This window comes from Pelophylax lessonae (genome assembly GCF_965119305.1).
Source record: "Pelophylax lessonae genome assembly, chromosome: 6".
Classification (NCBI taxonomy): domain Eukaryota; kingdom Metazoa; phylum Chordata; class Amphibia; order Anura; family Ranidae; genus Pelophylax; species Pelophylax lessonae.
Genome location: NC_138773.1, coordinates 182,516,079 through 182,539,950, shown reverse-complemented (window position 1 = coordinate 182,539,950; position 23,872 = coordinate 182,516,079). Strand labels below are relative to the sequence as shown.

The window sequence follows — 23,872 nt, the reverse complement described above, 5'->3', positions numbered from 1 at the left end:
GAGATTGGAAAAGCCCAGGAAAATGCCTTAAAAACTGAAATAATACCACCAGACTATGACCACATAAGCATCCAGCATGTGTTGCCGAAATTTGCCTTAAAGTGTTACTAAACCCAGTTATTTATTTTAGTAAATACAAACTGCTAAATACCTTTTCTCTTCTGCAGTATATAGCAGTCTTGTAACTTCTATCAGTGTCTGGCTGAGCACTGGGTAAAGCTTGTAGGAGGGATTTTCATTCTCCCATGATTGTCCTATGAGGCTGCAGGACCCCTGACCCGCTGTCTGGACAGTGCTGATTGGCTCTGTGCAGACCACATGTACCCTCCCAAAAAAAAAAAAGCTCTCTAGCAATAAACACCAAACTGAGCATGTGCAAAGTGACTCCAAAGTCTTTGTACTATAAGCAAATTGATTACGGACAGAGGAAGAAGGGAAGGATCAGAGATAACAGAATCAAACAACCTTTTTACACAATGCGCAGGATTAACTTTTAGGTTCCAGAGTGAGTATAACAAGCATACTTTATATACAGACTGATTTTACTGTTGTGGGTTTAGTTTAAATCCATTAAAAACTAGGGCCCTGGCAATCAGTGATGATATCAATGCCTGAGCATGCTCAGATTGCACCTCAGTTCCTGGTATCTTTTTGGAAAAGGGCAAGCCAGGAAAAGCTGCCCACAGGGGCCGCACACATCATGTCCTGCTGTCCATGCACTGAGTGTACTTGCACTGCTGGAGCCATCTTGGAAATGGCAAATGCCCACAAACAAAAAAGTGCAGGAAAAAAAAAACCCAGACAAACAGGCATAAGAAAGGAAACAAGGGAAAAAAACTTACACTTACTCCAAAGCTTGTTTAAAAAATGTCTTTGAAAGTCCTGCACCACCAGAATGGGGCTACAACTATATAGCTAATTTACATACCGTACAGGAAGGACTTCCACCAAAGAGAGGCTGAACCTGGCTGGGTTGACAAGCAGTAAGGTAAACCTTGTGACTCCAGTCTTGATCAGGTGAGGATAAAAAGGAGAATTCTGCATGCCGGGTCTGTCTTGGATTTACAGTTAACCAGTCCTATCAGGTTGTTGGGACGAAGCCACAACCCCCCATTGTATGCCGCCATGATGTGCCAAGAAATGTCTTTACAGCTATCCTGGACCTGTTATTGTTCAAAACAAAGGGGTTGATTTACTAAAACTGGAGAGTGCAACATTTCTAATTTTAGTAAATCAACCCCAATGTCTTGTAAGCGCCGGTTCACATACACGCGACGCTACTTCCCAGGGCGACCTCCGAGATCGCGGTGCGAGCAGCGCGCCGTGAGCAGTGCGCCGTGACCTCGGAGCGGCCGCCACGGACTTCATAACATTGAAGTCTATGGCGGTCGCCTCCTGGTCACCCCAAAGAAGCTCTGGACCCTTTTTCTAAGTCGGAGCGACTTGTGTCGCTCCTATTAGAACGGGTCCGCAGCTTCCCTATGGGAGGCGACCTGTGAGGCGACCAGGTCGCCTCACAGGTCGCCTTAGTGTGAACGGGGGCTAATAGCTTCACTATTTTATTTATTTTTTAATAAAATTTAAAAACAGACAATAAAAATAAACAGTACATAAGTAAGTAACAATGCTGACTAAAATAAACTAAACTACCCTAATTCATCCTAAATTGTAAAAGTAACTTTTTGTAAAGCAAATTTTAACTAAAAAGCTCATGTAGCGAAATTAGGGACTTCCGCTTCAGCAAGATTATGCAAGGGGCAAAACAATTCCTTCAATGCAAATGGAAAGGGATCTATAAGGGATCTAAAATTTCCCTTTAGCCAAACCAACAAACAGAGGTTTAATGCAGTTTTGCAGGCGCACAAAGAAACACACGTCTTAAAGCTTACACCTGGTAGTGAAAAATCACAGATGCAATTTTGGAAGCATTGCTGTATTGAACATTTTAATTTCATTCCTTATCAGGGCACTCCTGGCATTCCTGGCAGAAATGGTGAGAATGGCAGTCCTGGTGTACCTGGTCCTCCAGGAGTTTGTGAAGGCTGTCCTTCCCTAAATAATGGCGGAGCTCCGGTATGTAACCTCTATTTTCATTTTCACATTACACACTTCATGGGCAGGATCTATGAAAAAAATACTGTACACATTAGTATTTTCATACAAATTATAATCATATTTTTGGTATAAGTAACAAAGGTGAATGGGCTTATATGATTGCTGGTAACTTTTGTACATTTGCTAGTAATATTAAAGTACTAATATATCTTCTAATTTATCTACGTTTGGACAGAACACTCGCTACCCTTTCCTCCTATATTTCTAGGATACTATACAACATACACAAATTGATTTACTAAAAGGAAATACACTGTGCACTTTGCAAGTGCAGTTTCACACATTTTCCCCAGAGCTTAGTGAATGTGGTAAAGCTTCACTTTGTAAAGAATACCCAATTGGGTGCAAGGAAATTTAAAAAAAAAAATAACTGCATGTTTGCTTGCACATGATTGGATGATGAAAATCAGCAAAGGTTCACCACACTCACTAAGCTCTGGAGAAAATGAGGGCAACTGTACTTTCAAAGTGCAAAGTCTATTTGACTTTAGTACTATAGAGCAAAACCATTGTCACTGCATTGTGAAAAAGCAACATGCCACACTAAAACATACCTATAGTCAAAGTTTTTTTTTGTTTTTATTTCGAATACAGCAGGAAATAATGAAATTATTAAAATCCCTTCAGGGTATTGCCCTGTAAACAAAACATGAAAAAATAGGACCGTTAAAACTCCCCCTATAGCCCTCTAAGACCAAGTTCCCTCAGTAGGTCCTTGGTTCCTAGTAATTTGCACAGGAAAAAATAGGAAACATCTCCAAAGTGAGGGAAATCCTTTCTTAGGCTGGCCACACATTATACACATTTTTATTCAATTTCCTTTAGATTTACCATCCACTGTGTAGTGCAAGGGCCTGCCTGATTGCATAAAAATTGAAAGTGTTAAGGTTTGGCCACATGTTATATGGTTTAGGTAAATCTAAAGGAAAAGTGTACAAGGAAATTGTATAATGTATGGCCAGGCTTAGACAGTTATCACAAGAACAACTGTCCCCATTGGAAGATTTCCTTTATATAATACTGTTCTAAAAACAACACAACATCTTGGATTTTCTCTCAATTTCTGTTTCAGTGATAGGGATCAAAGAACAAATCAAGAAAGTCACTCTCCTTAACGGGGACATAAACAGCAAAAAAAAAAAAAAAAAAAAAACCTGACAGTGGTTTTTTAATCTTTTCCCTCTATCAACCAAAAAACTAAAACAAAAGTTTTGACTTTGAATAAAAATTTCTGAAGCAAGCTGGTTTTTGAGTGTTCTGTAAATGATTTTGTGGTCAGAGAGATAGCATCTCATGGAATTCTTTATTTCTGACATACTGTCTGAATTTCGCATTATCTGGGGAGTCCAGCACATTCTAAAGGCAAGTAGAATAGCATGTTATCTCACTGAATCTTTCCCTCTTTTTGTACACTTCAAGGGAAATAAAGAAAAGGATAAGTCTTCTAGTTTTAAAGGAGTTGTAAAGTCAGAAGTTTTTTTTATCCTAATGCATTCTATGCATTAGGATACAAAAAAACCTTCTGGTTGCAGCAGCCCCCCTTTGACTCCCCTAACACCTGAGGTCCTTCTCTGTCCAGCGATGTCCCCGGGTGTGTCAGCCGTATGAGAATCTCTCTCCTGATTGGCGTCTGCTGCTGTCAATCAAAGCCAGCTAGCCAATCAGGGATGGGCCGGGGGTGGATTCCATGTCTGAATGGACACAGGGAGCTGTGACTCGGCTCAGGTGCCCCATAGCAAGCTACTTGCTGTGGGGGCACTCAACAGGAGGGAGGGGCCATGGTCACTGAAGAGGGACCCGAGAAGGGGGGGATCTGGGCTGCTTTGTGCAAATCCACTTTATAGGAAAAAACAAGACTTTACAATCACTTTAAGATTACAAGAGTTCACATTAAAAGCCGTCCATACACAGCAATACGTTTTAAGTGTTACATTTTGTCCCAGTGCAGATATGCAATAAAGATAGACAGGGTAGCTTTCTTCGTACCCCTTGTTCTTAGCGAGCCATCTGCATTTATGTCTATCCATAAAAGAGGCTGCAAGCAAATGGCAATAAGTTACTAGGGAGGGCTGCAGAAATCATATGGCTTGGGATGTGATTCAGTGGGTCACTGCATTTTGGAAGGCAAACATGTTCATCATAGAGCTAACCTTTGGGCACTGCTGAACTCCCCAAAGTATAGCAATTGCAGACTGTATCCCAGAAATAAAAAGGATCCTGTGAACCAAAGGAATGGAACACATGAAGGCAAAAAAAATATCAGCCTTTACAACCACTTTAACCAATGGACATTACAACATTATACTTTGTTTTTCCATTTTGAAAAGAGACTGATCCTAAAGTTAAACCCATAGTTTGTTTGAATCAATGTGTGTTTGCTCATTTTTGAATGGTCTCATGTGTTAAACTCTGCTTTTTGAAAAACATGAGAGAAAACATAAAGGAATAGGTGCAAAGGAGAAAACCAAAAAAGTCCAAAAAAGTCCAAAAGAGTCCAAATATTGACCATATACTGCAGTAGAATAAAAAGTCCAATTTTTTGGGAACAACCCAACATTTGGGATTGGGGACTTTTACTTTCACTTTCAATGATAATAATAAACAGGACAATCAGAGAGGGTGAATCTCCTTAACGGGGTCACAGACAGCAATAAAAACTGACAGGTGTTCTAATCCCTCCCTACTATATACAAAACAAACAAAAATAAGTTTTGCTTTTAGTTATACTTTAAAAACAATTGAATAGCTCACAAGTTAGGCTATTCACATTTCAAAAGGATAATGCAGGCTCATCAGTTAAAACTATCAGAGAAAAATGCCAACTCCTTAGTGAAGAAATGCCAGAAATCTCGGTGTATGCCACTGTCACAGGACGGGAAAGCTGGCCGGCAGCCATCCATTCAATGACCAACCAGAATGTTTGTGTTGCAGGATGGGCCGGGAAGGGGGATGCAAGCTTTAATACTACCAGAAAGTGGCAGAGTTTTCTCCAACCAGAATGACCCAACATTTGGGTGGAGCTAGGGTTATAAAAGCTGCTGCAGTACTGTGATGCTACCTCTACGTTCTTGCACTTTATACCTGCTAACAGCTTTTTTTGGTGACGGGGTTTATATTTGAGTTCTCATAGCAGACAATTATTATACATCTTATACTCGACTGATATCAGCAAGATGATTGTTGAATGGTTGCTATGTCATTGCAGACTTTGCTCTTAATGCTTTTCTTTTTAAGGGTACATATGTTTTTAAGGAAAATGGGCTGGATACAAAATTTAACACAAAGAGGTTGATTTACTAAAGGTACATAGGTTGTTAGATTTCCAAGGGAATTTTCATTATGCAAGGCAATTTTCTTTTTAGCTAGGTAAATAGGGTGACATTCTGCTTACTTCTACATCCAATCACGTGCAAGCAGAAATGCATCTTTTCTTTCCTTGTAATTGATTGGGTATGCTTTGCAAAGTAATTTCTCACCCTATTCACTAAGCTAAGGGAAAAATCCATTGCAAAGTGAACAGCTTATTGCCTTAAGTAAATCTACCCCAGACAAGCCTAAAGATTTGCTTGATTGCCTGTGTAGTAAATTAAAAAGTCAACTGGCGCTGAACATTTTATCTAAAGATTTACATATTTTACACACTATAGCAATAAAACATCACAATAAATGCACAAAAACCCAGTAAAGTATACAGTTATATACTGCAAATATTGGTATCTACATTATTTTGTGATAACATAACATTCAATAACATCACTTTTAAATACATAGAGGGACACCTATAAAGGAAATATTTATGTATCTTAATTATTATTTTATTTTTTTTAACATTATTGTCTTTTTACAGAATTACAGTCCTCAATATGACTCCAAATCTGGATATGATTTCAAATCTGGCTCAAGTAACATGGGGGGTCAAGTGATGCCTGTAAGACGCTAATCTTCATTCTATCCCACTTAACTTTTCTTTTTCTTTCAGATATATTGTAGTGAGGACTGTAACAGATGTTTGATCAGGGAACTAAATACCTAAAACTCTTCAGGAGACTAATTTGCTAAAGGAGTAAATGAAATGATGCAACGAACCTGTATGCCCTTTAAATACCCAATCACGTTCAGGGTGATTGTCTAAAATTCCCCTGAGGTTGTTTGGGTGTTTGAAATGAACACAGGCTCACTGTGCCAACATCAAATGTATTCCATTTGCAAAGGAATATTTCAAATGTGTGCAACTTGCAGAAAATGCATTTGGATATGGGTATTTTATGACATGGTTCTGTATTATGTTATTTAATTTGGAAAATGGACACAGTTAGTTAATGACATAAAGAATTTTCATTCCATGTGGCAGGTTGGAGTAAATTCTAATATTGCTCTTGGTTCTTCGACCAATTGCATTGTTGATTTTCACATTTCTGTCCAAAAAAAATGATCAAAGGAAATTATGTTAAAAATTGACTAAAAATTGCCCTTCATGCTGCATTATCTTCTAGATCCACCATTTCACTTTCAGGTGTTTCATGCAAGAGGGTATCCTTTTTTTAATGTACCAATAGGCTAAAAGGGATGTGGGACCATCAAAATAGTTACAGTCAGATGAGCTGAGCTCCAGTCAAGTAGCCAAATAGAATTGAAAGACATATATGTGAACTGCCTGACCTGCCAATGGATTTGTAATACTTTCCAGCCAGTCCTGTGATCTAGACCAGCCTTTTTCAACCAGGGTGCCTTCTGGGCTCATCAGGGGTGCCTTGGCAAAACACCAACAAAATTGTTTTCAAATGTGGAAAACATTTTGGGGGAAAATGTACAAGGTCATAGATAAAGAAACTCCTTTGTCCACGAGAGGAGCCACATTCAGGGCAAGGTGATGCCAATGAAGAGGCAATATGAATTTATTATGTTGTTGCAGTATTTTTTAACCAGGGTTCCATGGCACCCTGAGGTGCCATCTGATTTCTTTAGAGGTGCCTAAAACTGCCCCAGGCGAAAGATGGGGAGAAAAGGAGGGAGAACAGAAAAGTCTTGGAAAAAAAATTGAATAAAAAAAAAAGTTATGAATAGTATTCAGTACTAGAGTGCAAAGGTGGAGGAATAGATCACCTCCAACTTTGCGTGTCCTACGTGTGTTAAAACTGTTGCGATATGTAAATATTATAGTTTAGTGTTTTATATTTTAGAATGGGGTGTCTCCAGAATGTGCAAAATTTTAAAGCGTGCCTTGAAAAAAGGTTGAAAATCACTGCGCTAGACAATCCTACCAGATAGGACAAGCTGGTCCTATGCCTTTCTGCAGACAACACTAATTAGCAGCACTCTCCCTGTAACCATGTTCAGTGTACAGACTGACATCACTGTTGGAAGCATTCGAGCCACGACTGTCTTATTTTTTTTCTAGCTATCTGGAGTTAAGCTTTAAGGGAAAATTAAACAACTAAATTTGACCCCTTAATATGACTGGGTATAGCAAAAATGCTTTTTGGCTTAGGTAATTGACTCCACGCAATAGAAACATAGTTTGCAAAACTAGTGGCAAATCACATGTACAAATGACTCATTCATTGTTTACTTCATTCATTGCTAACAAGTTGACAAGGTATGTTATGTTGCTTAACCACTGTGACTAATTTTAACATATATTCTTGCATTGAAACATAATTTCATCATGAATCAAAGCATGGAGAAATAACAAGAGTTTACATGTCTACTAACATTTAACAAACTTTTTTTCTAATCCAATTATCAGATAATTTCCCAAACATTGGGGTCAATTCACTAAGAGAAAGATGTGGTAAAATAATGCATGCGGAAACAATTATGCAAATGTAGTAAATAACTACTGCAGTAAGTTTCAATAATGCGGTAATTAACACATATTTTTAAGCAGTAATTTTATCGCCTTGAGCTGGTTGCTTAGGAGTGGGCCGGGAAGTCGGCCGCCACATCCTTAACAACTGGGTTCAACGGGTTTCCCGCTGACAGCTGAATGGTATGAAAACATGCCAGCAGTTAAAAATGATGAAAAAACAGCGTGGGGTCCCCCCCCAATGTATATCAGGCCCTTATTGAAGCATGCAGCCCAGCAGGCTAAGAAACGGAGGGGATGAGTGAACACCCCCCCTCCTCCTAAACCATACCAGGCCACGTGCCCTCGACATGGGTATGGGGCTTTTCCCCACAACCTTGTATGGGGTCAAGGGTATTTTTTTCTTAGAACCCTGGGCAGTGGTTTTCAGGGTCTGCAGGCTGGGTAATTATCAGAATCTGGAAGCCCCCTTTAAAAAGGGAGCCCCCAGATCCCCCCCCCCCCATGTGAATGAGTATGAGATACATTTTACCCCTATTCATTCAGCCAAAAAAAGTGTCAAAAAGAAATAAAATCACACACACACACACAGTTTTTGACAATTCCTTTATTAAATGTTTTTTTAAATGTCCCCTGAAGTAGATCCAACATCAATCACAACACCCGCTGCACCATCATACCTGCATAAGAAAAAAAAAATCTCTGGCCCCGAGAAAGGCTACAGTCGCTGACAGCTGATGAGTCATCCGTTGTTAAGGACATGACGGCTGGCTTCCCAGGCCGGCTACTTAGCAATCAGCTTTTGAGGGGGACCCCATGCTGTTTTTTACAAATACAACATGTTATACCACCAGCAAAACTCTGGTGATAAATATTGCATATTTTTTTTACTCTATGTTCCGTTTGTGAATGGGACTTAAGAGCTTACTGCATGGTTTGGCGATATTTACCAGCACATGCTTCATTTTTCGGTAAATACCGCATAATCATTTTTTTTTTTTTTTTTAGTTAAATAAACTTTTTTTACCGCATTTTTGCAATATCGGTAAATGTAAATTGACCCCATAGTGGTTTTTGAAAGGTTTTCAGGGCCTGTGAACATGTACTCACTGTATTTACTATATGAGGTTAAATAAGGAACAGTTCACTGAGGTGGATAATATAAAAAAATATATAAATGAATGCATGCAGTACTCAAAAACACTTGGTGAATGTGTGCAAATATATAGAACACTGGGATATTTTTTTTTTCTTATTTATTTTACATGGTGGTACATTTGGATAAATTAAGTATATATGGATTTTTTGCACATAATTTTATTTAACATACACTGTGGAGTCTTAAAGGAGAACAGAAGGACACTTTTTTTTCTTTTTATTTATTTTTCATAGTGGTACATATGGACAAGTTGAGTACATATGAATAATTTTGTGGACTCATTTCTGGGAAGTTTTGTTAGAAAATACATGGACACTTTGTCTTTCATATTATTCTTTTATTTTAGGTATTATAGCAGTGAACATATGATTCTGTTCTATATTTTTGCACACATTCACCAAGTATTTTTGAGCACTGCGTGGCACTAATTTATATATTTTTTTATAGTATCCATCTTCTGGGAACACATGAGTGTCAGCAGAGGTACTTAGGTTCATGTTATTTCTGTATTTTTGAATTTTCACTAAGGGAGAAATTGCGCATGGGTATTTTTTGTTTTATTTTGAGTTTGCTGAGATGGATGAGTTATTTCAACCCTGTATGTTTTTTTTTTTTAATGCATTCTTTCTCCTAAAAATTGGCAATTTACAAACACACAAAATTACACACTACACATACAGTATATGTATGTGTATATATATATATATATATATATATATATATATATATATATATATATATATATAAAAATTTCGCTGTTGGAAGACAGCTATCACCTGCATGAAGTTACCCTTTTTCTAAAGGGAGGATACCCTTTTTGAATTGACACATATGGTCAAAATATTGTTAAAAAAATCTATAAAATAACATACATGTGGTAGATTCCACTAATTCCCAGAGACTTTTGTGGCAAATAATTTGCCAGTAGGTCTTCCTGGCTTTGCCCAACACACAGACAGTGGACTCAATCCAACAAATGAAGGCAGCACACCATCTGATCCCACAGATTTTTTAACTTTACTCAATAACATGGCACTCACATCTCTCATTACTTCTCCCTCTGATGCGTTTGACTTTAAATAGAGTTTGACTGTTCATACCCTGAAGTGCAATACTTCTTTGCAGCATTCCCTGAAACAAGCAACCATAATGCTAATGTTATTTTATTTTTTTATAGCATTGACATTTTTCAAAATGCTTTTTATATTACACATTCTTATCAGTCTCTGCCCTTGAGCTTACAATCTAAAATCTCTCCCCTTCATGCATACATGCACACACATTCTAGGGCCAATTTAGACGAATGCCTCATACACACGCAACGATTATAGGCCGACCGATCAGCCGACTTTTGTCCAGTGTTGTTGTGTTGGTTGAAATGTGCTCTAGACTGCACACAAATTTTCTCGGCCAACAAAAATCTACTTCAGAAGTGATGTCATGTGCTGGTTTACTTTCTGTGTGTTTTTTCATCTCTGAGCATGCCCAGTCTTGCTCATCAGATTTTTGTCTGCCGAAATCTGTACTGACTGACGGAAAATCGCCCGTTGTGTTGATGGCCAACAAAAATTTTATAGCATGCACACCAGATTTTTTTCGTCCGAAAAGTCGCAGTCGGTTGTTGGAAGCATCATACTAACAAGCCAAAAAACGGCCGATCGGACGTTGGCCGAAAATTCACGGCCAACTATCGGCAATGTGGTTAATGCGTTAATTGGCTGTAGATTTTTATTACAAGTTAAACTGTTATAGGTCCCATTAGGTAAAAATACAACAAAAAGTAGATTAACTTGCATGAACTGTAAACCTCTACATAGCTACAGATATTTATTATTTTATTTCATTCAAATTTATTTACAGGCAGTTTACTTAAATGTTTAACTTCCCAATTAACTCTTCTTCATTAGAAATACGTATGTGTTGCATGAAATCTTTTAACAAGTACTTTTTATTTTACCTAATGATGACATTCATTCCTACTAAATCAAACTCATCTAATCCACAGTCTGGAGGAGGTGTTTTTCCTAACATGTCATATAACATAATATGTCTCATTATGTGCTACTGATCTACATTCCATTACAGCATTTATTTTTTGACTGCAGACTATGTTAGGTGGACCAGACAGAAGAATTTGGTGACACTCTATACTCCTGTTGATTACCTTTACCATTATGGATCTACATGTATTTTAGTTATTAACAAAATACTGTCTCTATTTTACATGCTTTTTATGAGTATTGCTTGACATTCTACAGTAGGAGCGAGTAATATATTTACACACACACACACACATACATAAATATATAGGATGTTCTGAGAAAGAGTTTGGGAGAACAATGATTTGTTCTGCTCCCATCCAACTCAGGCTTTTGCTTCTTGCCATCTGGTATTAGGTGTTTCCCTCCACGTTTTTGAATTCTCCATTGTATAAATACAATACAAATTCATCAGAGAGAGTGTGTCCTTTTTTAAAATGTCCACAACCGGTTTGTAAGCCGAAAATGCAAATTCACATCCTGTCATTGGAGCCTTTGGGGTTGATTCACTAAAGGCAGTTCGCTTTGCAAGGAATTTACCCTTAGCATAGTGAACTCTGTGGACTAACTATCATCATCATGTACAAGCAACCTTTTTTTTATGCAAACTGAATTTTCACCACACTTACTAAGCTGCCTTGCAAAGTAAACAACCTATTTTATTTTGGTAGTTATTCCTCACTGAGAGATTTAAAATCAAATATTTTTCAGGATAGGTTAACCTTTGATAAATGTTTCATGTTACACCCATATTTAGGGTGTAACATGTTCCAGCACATGTCCCCTTTACCCTGCTTACCCCATTCCCCTGTGACAGTAGACAGTGGTCCCCCCCAACCCACCCCACAACCGCCTCTCAACCGCTGTCACTGTTAACAGCAGCAGGGCTCATCATTTATTCATAGAAATCTGTGAATGAATGGACTACAAGTCCAGTTTACCACAGGGGCAGACACCTTGTATTCTTTAATGGACTGCTAGCAGGCTGCTCAGCGCACTGGTAGTCTATTGACACTTCCTACAGCTCTGAAACTGACAGCCCATACAGAGATAGGGGCACATGTCATTGCAGTGTCTGCAGGAGCCTGACATTGCACCTACAATCCACTAATCAATGTTCTGCCAGCTCCCGTTAAAAAAAATAATAAGTGCACATTTTTTTTCCTGCAAAAAATGCATTTATTGTGTTTTTATTTTCATAAAAGTGAATTTAGCCTTAGCCTTTAATGATGTCCCAAAGGATTTAATAGCGAGTTAAAATTTCAAACTGTATAAATGCATTTTAATTTATTTTAAATGGTAGACTTGATCTACTAAATATGGGCAGGCATACATTGGATTTGCTTGCTTACCATGAAAAACATAGCTACATTAGGAAATACTGATCTATGTACTATAAAAAGGCATAGAGAAGTATGACTTGCTTTTCAGCAGAATTATTTATTGCTTGGACTTTGCGCTTCAAAGGAGCTAATTTATCTGCAGACAGTAAATGGATTAAGCTGAGAACTGGCAAAGAATTTTCATAAGACTGTTGGGATAAATAAAGTACGTCCTTCTGGTGAGCTTTCAGTGTGGTAATTTACCAATGACATCTGTTTATAAATGATGTTTGTAAAAAGCTTTTTGTTAAAGTAAAAATAACATGAAAAATGCATAATTATTTACATTCCTCATCAAATATTGTCACGGTTGAGTTTATTTCCAAACACCTTTGTTATTGATTCAATTGAATGAATGGAAGATAATTCATTCCACGAAAAACACTTGAAAAGTTCAAACTGCAATATTTAGATAAAAAAGTATTTTAGAATTTGTGACGCACATGCATATTTTCAGCCCTAGGATCTCTGCCTCTTGCTATACCTAAAGGCTTGGCCATACCATACCATTCTAAATCCAAGGACAACAAAATATTCCACCCAGGGTGATTAAATACCAAAAGAAAAGTATTTGCATGTTTTCTTTTTAATAGCTCAAAAGAGTAATGAAATCTACCTTGTGAGGGCTTGTAATTACATGGGTCCCAAGGGGTGACTTCCTACTATTATTAATTAAATTTGGCCTAACTTTTGTGCAGTCAACATGGGTATTAGCCTTAGATAGCAGGACTGCTGTGGAGTCTCCAACTGCAACATCCAATGTCTAAGCACTGATTCTGTCAATGCTTTTTTACTAATAAGCAAGTTACGAGCTTGCCACTATTACTTAAGTAATGAATTCCAGACCTACCATTAACAACTAAAAAACTTTCAAGAATAGTTTGTAACATGCACATCCCAGATCCAGTATCAGAGCCTCTATTTCTGTCAAGGTGAGAAGTGGTGTTGTGATTGGGTTATCTGTGGCCCTGATCAGGACATCAAGACTAAAAATGACCAGCATTCTTTATATACAAAGGCAAATCAATGTTACCAAAATAATCAGGTACCTCAGGGAACTTAGGCCTAGTAAACACAATGGGATTATGTGACGAATTATCATCCTTTTTTTTTTTTGTTTTTGGGATGCTAGTCTTGTCAAATCAAAAAGGAATAGAAAATTCTCGTAAGACAGAAAAAAATTCAGAAAGGATGTAATTTTTTTATTTCATTTTAGGAAGAAAACTGTGTTGATTAAATGAAAATTGCACCATCTGGTATTGTGCGAGAAAATTTTTCGCATTTGCCCCTTCGGAAAATTTTGAATGACAGCTTTGTACTAACGATCAGAATATTGTATGATCGCTTTGAAATCTGTATTTTTTGTACGATATTCTGAACCTGTGTATGGGGCTTTAAACCAGACTCTCACCCAGACATATTCAATTTACATATTTAATCATTGTGAACATGTTTATTGTATGTTTACCTCTATATCTTATTTATTGAACAAAGCAATGTTCACTAAAAGATAACTTTTAAATGTCTTTCCTAAACAATACAGTCTGCTCCTTCTGTACTTCCTTGCAGTACAGACAAGCTCAAGCCTTTTTAAGATAGCCATTCCATAAAAAGATGAGATTCTTGAATAATGATTATGCTCACATACGGATTACTGACTCTGCAGCCACCCATGGGAGAATCTCTCATATTAAAACTGTGTATTAATACACAACGCATGAACAGTTCCACCTGATTGCCACAATTTCATAAACTGTACATATGGGTCTGACAATGCTGACTCATAGAGGGTAATCCTTTCGACACTTGACACCAGGGCCCGCCCAAGACATTGTGCTGTCTGAGTCCAAGAATTAAATGCTGCCCCCCTCCCCCAAAACAAATCACGCCCACCAAAAGGCCCCGACATCCATTATTTTATATAAATATAACATTTAGAAAATATTATATATACTGTTATCTTCTTCCATAACTCACCACCAGACCAGTCCACCAAACACCCATGTCTGTCCTCAGTCCTCCTGTCACTCCTGTGTCTGCCGCGGCCACCGCCCTAGAAGATCCAGCCTGCCCTGCATGAGATGGAGTGAGCTGGTGTCTGATGTCTGTCTTTACGCACACCACGATTACATGAGAGACGTTCCCAGGAGGAGACACTCCGCCTCCTCATACTCATCAGTTTGCACTACAGGTGGCAGTATGAGATAGTGAAATGCCACCCGTTAACCACTTGCCGACTGCGCACAGTATATTTACTGCGGCAGTCGGCCCCGGCCAGGCAGAGTGACGTAGGTCTACGTCGCTACTTCCTGCCGGTCCTGTGCGCGCTCCCGCGCGTGCCCGCCGACACCGATGGCTCGATTGGGTTCAGAACCGATCAGTCATCAGGTCCAGGCCAATCATTTTTGGTCTGGACCTGTTGATCGGTCCTGCCCAATCAGATCTCCCTCTAAGCCTGTGAAATGTAAACACAGGCTTAGAGGAGATGTGCCCTCCCCCCACAACGGTCTTTTTGGATCCAGCGTGAGAGGAGAGCACATCTTACTGTGAGTACTGCACCAAGCACACCCACACACAGTTAGATAGGCACATTTCACCCCCGATCGCCCCCCCGATTAACCCCTACAGCACCTGACACAACACACACTATATACAGCATATAGCATATACCTATATACCTGTATAAGTGTGATTTGTGAACAGGTGTAACACTTGCGACCCCCCCTTTTCCACTTGAATTACCCCCCACCCCCCCCTAATAAAGATTTGAGCCCCTGATCTCCCCTGACCCCCCCCTGATCACCGCTAGTTAACCCCTACACCCTCTGTCACATCAGCACTAATACAAACGCAATATACGGTGTTATTGTATTTTTGTATTAGTGTGATTGTGATCAGAATTAGCGCAGGCGACTAAGTTTCTGTCCCAAGAAGGTTTAGGGTCCCCGCCACCCGCCCAATAAAGATTTAAGCCCCTGACCCCCCCCTGATCACCCCTACACCCCCTGCCATAACACACACCGTATACAGTATATAGCATTTTGCTATATACCCGTATAAGTGTGATTTGTGGTCAGGTCTAGCGCTTGCGACCCCCCTTTTTCCACTTGAATTACCCACCACCCCCCCCTAATAAAGATTTAAGCCCCTGATCTCCCCTGACCCCCCCCTGATCACCGCTAGTTAACCCCTACACCCTCTGTCACATCAGCACTAATACAAACGTAATATACAGTGTTTTTGTATTTTTGTATTAGTGTGATTGTGATCAGAATTAGCGCAGGCGACTAAGTTTGTGTCCCAAGGAGGTTTAGGGTCCCCGCCACCCGCCCAATAAAGATTTAATCCCCTGATCCCCCCCTGATCACCCCTACACCCCCTGCCATAACACACACTGTATACAGTATATAGCATTTTCTATATACCTGTATAAGTGTGACTTGTGACCAGGTTTAGCGCTTGCCACCGTTCCTTTTATCCTTAGGATACCCGCCAGCCCCTTCCAATAAAGATTTAAACCCCTGATCCCCCCCTGATCACATCCCGTTAACCCCTACACCCTCTGTCACATTAGCACTAATACACACATAATATACTGTTTTTACTGTATTTTGTATTGGTGTCATTGTGACTTGAGGTTGCGCTAGCTAGCTAGTTTCTTTCCCAAAGGAGGTTTAGGGTCCCCGCCACCCCCCCCCAGATCCCCAGCGCATAGTTTAGAAGTAACCCCTTGATTGCCACACACGCACGCACGCACGCACGCACGCACCTACACTTCCCTTTCCAGTATAGTGTTTGAACAGATCAATATCTGATCTGATCAGAACTATACTAGCGCCCCCATAGTTTAGGGTTCCCAAAACGCGGTGTTTGCACGATCAGTACTGATTCCGGCCAGCACCTGCGTTTAACCCTTTCACCCAGGCAAGTGTAGTAATCAATAGATTACTGTCACTTGCAAAAAAACACAAGACACAAAACCGCTGTGTTAGCAGAGTCAGGCCTGATCCCTGCTAGCATTAGCAGTTTTTTTTGTAGCGCTTGAAATAATCTTCGACAACCAGGTGCTTTTATTACCTGTGAGTCGCATCACTGTACGAGTAAATTTAGTTGCCAAAATGACCAAACGTTCGTACAGGGATGAAGAGCTTCTCAGTTATATGCTGACCGAGTCATCTGATAGCGAAGGGGAAGCTACAATGACCGAATTAGTGTCAGTATATGAACCTGATGACGGCAGCGGCTCCCTGACAGATAGCTCCGACGACAGATGGGTCCCTGTTAGACCCAGGCGTACCCGACCCCATTCTGAAGTTGTTGAGATGCAGGAATCGCAGGGTGCTCGTATGGAGCAGAGTGTGGGTACTAGTGCCGCTCATTTTTCTGGCGACCTGGCAAGCGCCAGCGGCCTAGTACAACCTGGACCTAGTACAACCAGCACTGCAGTAAGACCTGGTGACGTGGCGAGTCCCCTAAGTGCAGTTGAAGCTGGTGCGGTGGCTAGCACAAGTAGTGGCCCGCAGCCACCGCGTATTCGTAGACAGGCCCGTAGAGCCCATAGTGCCCTCCCTGATGCGCTGGCATATCCTAATTGGCAACCCACCGATACTACAGCGCCAGTACTTCCCCCATTCACCGCCCAACCTGGAATCCACGTGGAGACAGCTGGTTTTACGCCCCTAAACTTTTATGAGCTGTTCTTCACGGAAGATCTTTACAGATCGATTGTGGATCAATCAAATTTGTATGCACAACAGTTCATCGCCGCCAACCCAAATTCACACCTTGCCAGACAATTCGGCTGGAAACCTATAACGGTTTCCGAATTTAAGATCTTTCTGGGCCTTTCCCTCCACATGGGCATAACTAAACAGAGTGAATTGCGGCTATATTGGTCCACTAGCCCAGTTCACCATATGCGCATGTACTCTGCCTCCATGTCCAGGGGGAGATACGAGCAAATTCTGCGATTCATGCATTTCAGCGACAATGAAATCTGTCGTCCTCGGGGAGACCCTGAATACGATCGGCTCCACAAAATTCGGCCCCTCATAGACCACTTCAATCAGCGGTTTGCAGCCTTGTTTACCCCCGAACAAGTTGTCTGCGTTGACGAGTCCCTGATTAAATTTACTGGCCGCCTTGCTATGAAACAGTACCTCCCCAGCAAGCGTGCCAAGTACGGGGTCAAACTGTATAAATTGTGTGACAGGGCCACAGGCTATACAGTTAGTTTCCGGGTCTATGAGGGAAAAGATAGCTGTGTGGAGCCCCCCAACTGCCCAGACTACATAGGGAGCAGCGGTAAGATCGTTTGGGACTTGGTGTCACCCTTATCCGGAAAGGGGTACCATTTGTACGTGGACAACTTTTATACAAGCGTGCCACTATTTAGTCACCTTCTCGATTTACAAATTGGCGCATGTGGCACCGTGCGACCTAATCGCCGGGGCTTCCCCCAACGGCTTGTAAATTCCCGTCTTAGTCGGGGGGCGAGAGCCTGCTTGAAAACGGACAAATTGCTTGCGGTGAAGTGGAAGGATACACGGGATGTTTATGTTCTGTCCTCCCTTCACGCAGACACGACGATCCAAATCACTACGGCAACTGGCGTTGTGGAGAAACCCCTCTGTGTCCACGAATATAACCTTAACATGGGAGGGGTGGACCTTAACGACCAGCTTTTGGCGCCGTATTTAGTTGCCCGTAAAGCCAGACGCTGGTACAAAAAAGTGTCTGTTTACCTTTACCAATTGGCTATGCTGAACGCCTTTGTCCTATACAGGGCGTCAGGACGAACTGGATCTTTCCGGGAATTCCAGGAAGAGATCATCCTTGCCTACCTGTACCCAGGAGGCATGCCTGCCCAACTTCCCCTTCCAGATGCAGTGAGCCGGCTGCATGAGAGGCATTTTCCTTATGTCCTCCCGAGTACCCCTACCCAAAGATACCCCCAAAAAAGATGTCGTGTCTGTAGCAGGCGCGGATTTAGGCGTGACACCCGTTATTATTGTCCCAAATGTCCTGACCAACCTGGTCTCTGCATCGGGGAATGTTTCGAGCGCTACCATACACTAGTGGAGTATTAGCGTAGGGTACAGCACGACACAGTGTAGGGCACATAAACACAGGGTCTCGAAAGATGTTGGATGTCCATCGACATTTTGAGAGACCCAAGCTGGAAGAGAAGATCGCAGAAGATCGCAGTCCCAAATCAAGAAACAGTTAGAAAAATAAAAGGATCCAAAAACTGTTGTGTCAGTAATTTTATATGTCCTTCTCCTTCCTACTGTACTTTTTTCAATGTCCTTAGTTTGTTTTTTCATTCTTTTGTGACCTGTTTCTCTTGCAGGTCCCTCGTCGGCTACCACGCATTGATTTTATATATTCTGACACAAACAGCGTTTGCGCTCAGCATATATGGATACCTTTGCTGATAGCAGCTGTGGTGATTTTCTGATTTCAGCACTGCAGTTAAAATCCTATTTTGGTATACGTGGATAGCGCCGTGTATACCCATCATTAAATTCAGTGGGTGGTTGTTTGGGCGGTTAATGATGAGAATCCAAAAACTTTTGTTGTGTCAGTCATTTTATATGTCCTACTCTTCCTACTGTACTTTTTTTTAATGTCCTTTGTTTTTTCATTCTTTTGTGACCTGTTTCTCTTGCAGGTCCCTCGTCGGCTACCACGCATTGATTTTATATATTCTGACACAAACAGTGTTTGCGCTCAGCATATATGGATACCTTTGCTGATAGCAGCTGTGGTGATTTTCTGATTTCAGCACTGCAGTTAAAATCCTATTTTGGTATACGTGGATAGCGCCGTGTATACCCATCATTAAATTCAGTGGGTGGTTGTTTGGGCGGTTAATGATGAGAATCCAAAAACTTTTGTTGTGTCAGTCATTTTATATGTCCTACTCTTCCTACTGTACTTTTTTTTAATGTCCTTTGTTTTTTCATTCTTTTGTGACCTGTTTCTCTAGCAGGTACTCGTCGGCTACCACGCATTGATTTTATATATTCTGACACAAACAGTGTTTGCGCTCAGCATATATGGATACCTTTGCTGATAGCAGCTGTGGTGATTTTCTGATTTCAGCACTGCAGTTAAAATCCTATTTTGGTATACGTGGATAGTGTCGTGTATACCCATCATTAAATTCAGTGGGTGGTTGTTTGGGCGGTTAATGATGAGTAATACTACGCATTATTCCTGTGCTGATTTCTGATAGGTTCTCTTTTTTTCCGTTCAGCCCACAGGCTGCATGAAAAAAAAAAAAACCTATATGCCAAACAAGGACCAGCAATGTACTGGTACGTTGCTGGACTTTGAGTGGTTATACCAGGATGATGCCTGCAGATTTAGGCATCATCTTGGTATCGTTTTTTACAGCCAGCGGTCGGCTTACATGTAAAAGCAATCCTAGCAGGTAATTGGCCGCTAGACTGCTTTTACATGCAGTGGGAGGGGCCTCCCCCCCCCCACCGCCGCCTTCCGCAGCCTTCCGTGGTTTTTCTCGGGCTCTCCTGTCCCACCGGTTAACCCGAGAGTGCAGCCGGTGGTTCAATTGTCTAACCATAGAGCTAATTGGAGATGAGAATGGCTCCAATCATCTCTATGGCCTAAGATGCCGGAGGCTACGAGCATTTCATGACTTCTGTTTCGCCAGAAATAAGCAGGGCCATTGGGAAATTGGGAAAGTATTTTATCACACCAATTTTGGTGTGGTCAGATGCGTTAAGGTCAGAGGAGAGATCTAGAGTCTAAAAGACCCCAATTTTTTCAAAAAAGAGTACCTGTCACCACAGATTGCTATCATGGGGGATATTTAAATTCACTGTGATAACAATAAAAATGATTTAAAAAAAAAAAAATGAAAGGAAAGGTGTCAAAATAACATAAAAAAGCAAAAGAAAAAAGAAAAAAAAAAAAAAAAAATTGAGCCCCCCCCCTTTCCCCCGGTGCTTGCGCGCAATGGCGCACACAAGCGGTGGTCTAGTGTCATATGTAAACCGCAATTGCAGCATGCATGTGAGGTATCGCCGCGATCGCCAGATCGAGTGCAGTAATTCTTGCAGTAGACCTCCTCTGTAAGTCTAACGTGGTAACCTGTAGAGACTTTTAAAGGTTTTTAAAAATGTACGTATGTTTTTGCCGCTGCGCAGGCATGCGCAATTTTTAAAGCATGTCATGTTAGGTGTCTATGAACTCGGCATAAGATCATCTTTTAAATTTTACCAAAAAAATTGGAATTATATAGTGTATTTGTGCAATAAATTAAAAAAAAATGTATTTTTTTCACAAAAATTGCGTTTGGAAAATCTGTGCGCAAATACCGTGTGACAAAAAAATTTGCAACATCCACCATTTTATTCTATAGGGCCTCTGCTTTAAAAAAATATATAATGTTTGGGGGTTCAAAGTAATTTTCTAGTAAAAAAAAAATATTTTTTCATGTAAACAAAAAGGCACAGAAAAGGCTTGATTTTCAAGTGGTTAGAAGAGTGGGTGATGTGTGGCTAAGATTGAGCATAAAATGCCGGGACAGTTCAAACACCCCCCAAATGACCCCTTTTTGAAAAGTAGACACCCAAAGCTTTTTTCTGAGAGGCATGGTGAGTCCATGGAGTATTTTATATTTTGCCACAAGTTTCGGGAAAATTATTATTATTTTTTTTGTTGTTGTTTTTTTACAGAAAGTTGTCACTAAATGATATATTGCTCATGCATGCCATGGGAATATGTGAAATGACACCCCAAAATACATTCTTTTGCTTCTCCTGAGTACAGGGATACCCCATGTGTGAGACTTTTTGGGAGCCTAGCTGTGTACGCGACCCCGACAACCAGTCCACATCTTCAGGTTTTCTAATGGCGTAAATTGCTGATTTTACCCCTGACTACCTGTCAGAGTTTCAGAGGCCCTGAAATTTCAAGATAGCACAAAACCCCCCCAAATGACCCCATTTTGCAAAGTAGACACTCCAAGCTACTGGCTGAGAAGCATGGTGAGTCCATGGAATAGTTTATATTTTGCCACAAGTTTCGGGAAAAAAATTTTTTTTTATTTTTTTATTTTTTTTTTACACAAAGTTGTCAGTAAATGATATATTGCTCACACATGCCATGGGTTTATGTGAAATGACACCCCAAAATACATTCTGCTGCTTCTCCTGAGTACAATGATACCCCATGTGTGAGACTTTTTGCCAGTCTAGCCGCGTACAGGACCCGGAAAACCAATGCGCACCTTTTGGCTTTCCAAGGGCGTAAATTGTTGATCTCACTCCTTACTACCTATCACACTTTTGAAGTCCATAAAAAGCCAAGATGGCACAAAACCCCCCCAAATTACCCCATTTTGCAAAGTAGACACTCCAATCTATTTGCTGAGAGGCATGGTGAGTATTTTGCAGCTCTAATTTTTTTTGGAAAATGAAGAAAAAACAGAAAAATGCATTTTTTTTCCTCTTTTTTCAATTTCCAAAGCTTTGTGACAAAAAGTGAGATCTGCAAAATACTCAACATGCCTCTCTGCAAATAGCTCAGGTTGTCTACTTTCCGAAAAGGGGTCATTTGGGGGGGGGTTGTGCTGTCTTGGCATTTCATGGCCTCCAAAACTGTGATAGGTAGTCAGGAGTGAAATCAACAATTTACGCCCTTGGAAAGCCTGAAAGTGGAGGTTGGTTTTCGGGGTCCTGTACTCGGCTAGACGGCAAAAAAGTCTCACACATGGGGTATCCCTGTACTCAGGAGAAGCAGCAGAATGTATTTTGGGGTGTCATTTCACATATACCCATGGCATGTGTGAGCAATATATCATTTACTGACAACTTTGTGTAAAAAAAACAAAAAAAAAATAATAATAATATATTTCCCGGAACTTGTGGCAAAATATAAAATATTCCATGGACTCACCATGCCTCTCAGCAAATAGCTTGGGGTGTCTACTTTCCAAAATGGGGTCATTTGGGGGGGTTTTGTGCTATCTTGGAATTTTAGGGCCTCCGAAACTGTGATAGGTAGTCAGGAGTGAAATCAACAATTTACGCCCTTGGAAAGCCTGAAAGTGGAGGTTGGTTTTCGGGGTCCTGTACTCGGCTAGACGGCAAAAAAGTCTCACACATGGGGTATCCCTGTACTCAGGAGAAGCAGCAGAATGTATTTTGGGGTGTCATTTCACATATACCCATGGCATGTGTGAGCAATATATCATTTACTGACAACTTTGTGTAAAAAAAACAAAAAAAAAATAATAATAATATATTTCCCGGAACTTGTTGCAAAATATAAAATATTCCATGGACTCACCATGCCTCTCAGCAAATAGCTTGGGGTGTCTACTTTCCAAAATGGGGTCATTTGGGGGGGTTTTGTGCTATCTTGGAATTTTAGGGCCTCCGAAACTGTGATAGGTAGTCAGGAGTGAAATCAACAATTTACGCCCTTGGAAAGCCTGAAAGTGGAGGTTGGTTTTCGGGGTCCTGTACTCGGCTAGACTGCAAAAAAGTCTCACACATGGGGTATCCCTGTACTCAGGAGAAGCAGCAGAATGTATTTTGGGGTGTCAGTTCACATATACCCATGGCATGTGTGAGCAATATATCATTTACTGACAACTTTGTGTAAAAAAAACAAAAAAAAAATAATAATAATATATTTCCCGGAACTTGTGGCAAAATATAAAATATTCCATGGACTCACCATGCCTCTCAGCAAATAGCTTGGGGTGTCTACTTTCCAAAATGGGGTCATTTGGGGGGGTTTTGTGCTATCTTGGAATTTTAGGGCCTCCGAAACTGTGATAGGTAGTCAGGAGTGAAATCAACAATTTACGCCCTTGGAAAGCCTGAAAGTGGAGGTTGGTTTTCGGGGTCCTGTACTCGGCTAGACTGCAAAAAAGTCTCACACATGGGGTATCCCTGTACTCAGGAGAAGCAGCAGAATGTATTTTGGGGTGTCAGTTCACATATACCCATGACATGTGTGAGCAATATATCATTTACTGACAACTTTGTGTAAAAAAAAAAAATATATATATATATATATATATTTCCCGGAACTTGTGGCAAAATATAAAATATTCCATGGACTCACCATGCCTCTCAGCAAATAGCTTGGGGTGTCTACTTTCCAAAATGGGGTCATTTGGGGGGGTTTTGTGCTATCTTGGAATTTTAGGGCCTGCGAAACTGTGACAGGTAGTGCAGAGATGACATGAACAATTTACGCCATTAGAAAACCTGAGAGTGTTGATTGGCTTTTGCGGTCCTGTACACAGCTAGGCTCCCAAAAAGTCTCACACATGGGGTATCCCCATACTCAGGAGAAGCAGCAGAATGTATTTTGGGGTGTCATTCCA

General features: G+C 40.5%; 1 protein-coding gene across 1 annotated transcript in view; it reads left to right on the top strand.

Moving 5' to 3' along the window:
* Nucleotides 1–23,872, top strand: part of COL3A1 (collagen type III alpha 1 chain) — a gene marked incomplete at its 5' end in the record, with an annotated part of 127,156 nt that overhangs the window by 44,576 nt on the left and 58,708 nt on the right. Inside the window, 2 exons of the mRNA XM_082261750.1 lie at nucleotides 1,966–2,073; nucleotides 5,963–6,043. Coding sequence (XP_082117876.1) covers nucleotides 1,966–2,073; nucleotides 5,963–6,043 — 189 coding nt within the window. The remainder of the gene's footprint in view (nucleotides 1–1,965; nucleotides 2,074–5,962; nucleotides 6,044–23,872) is intronic.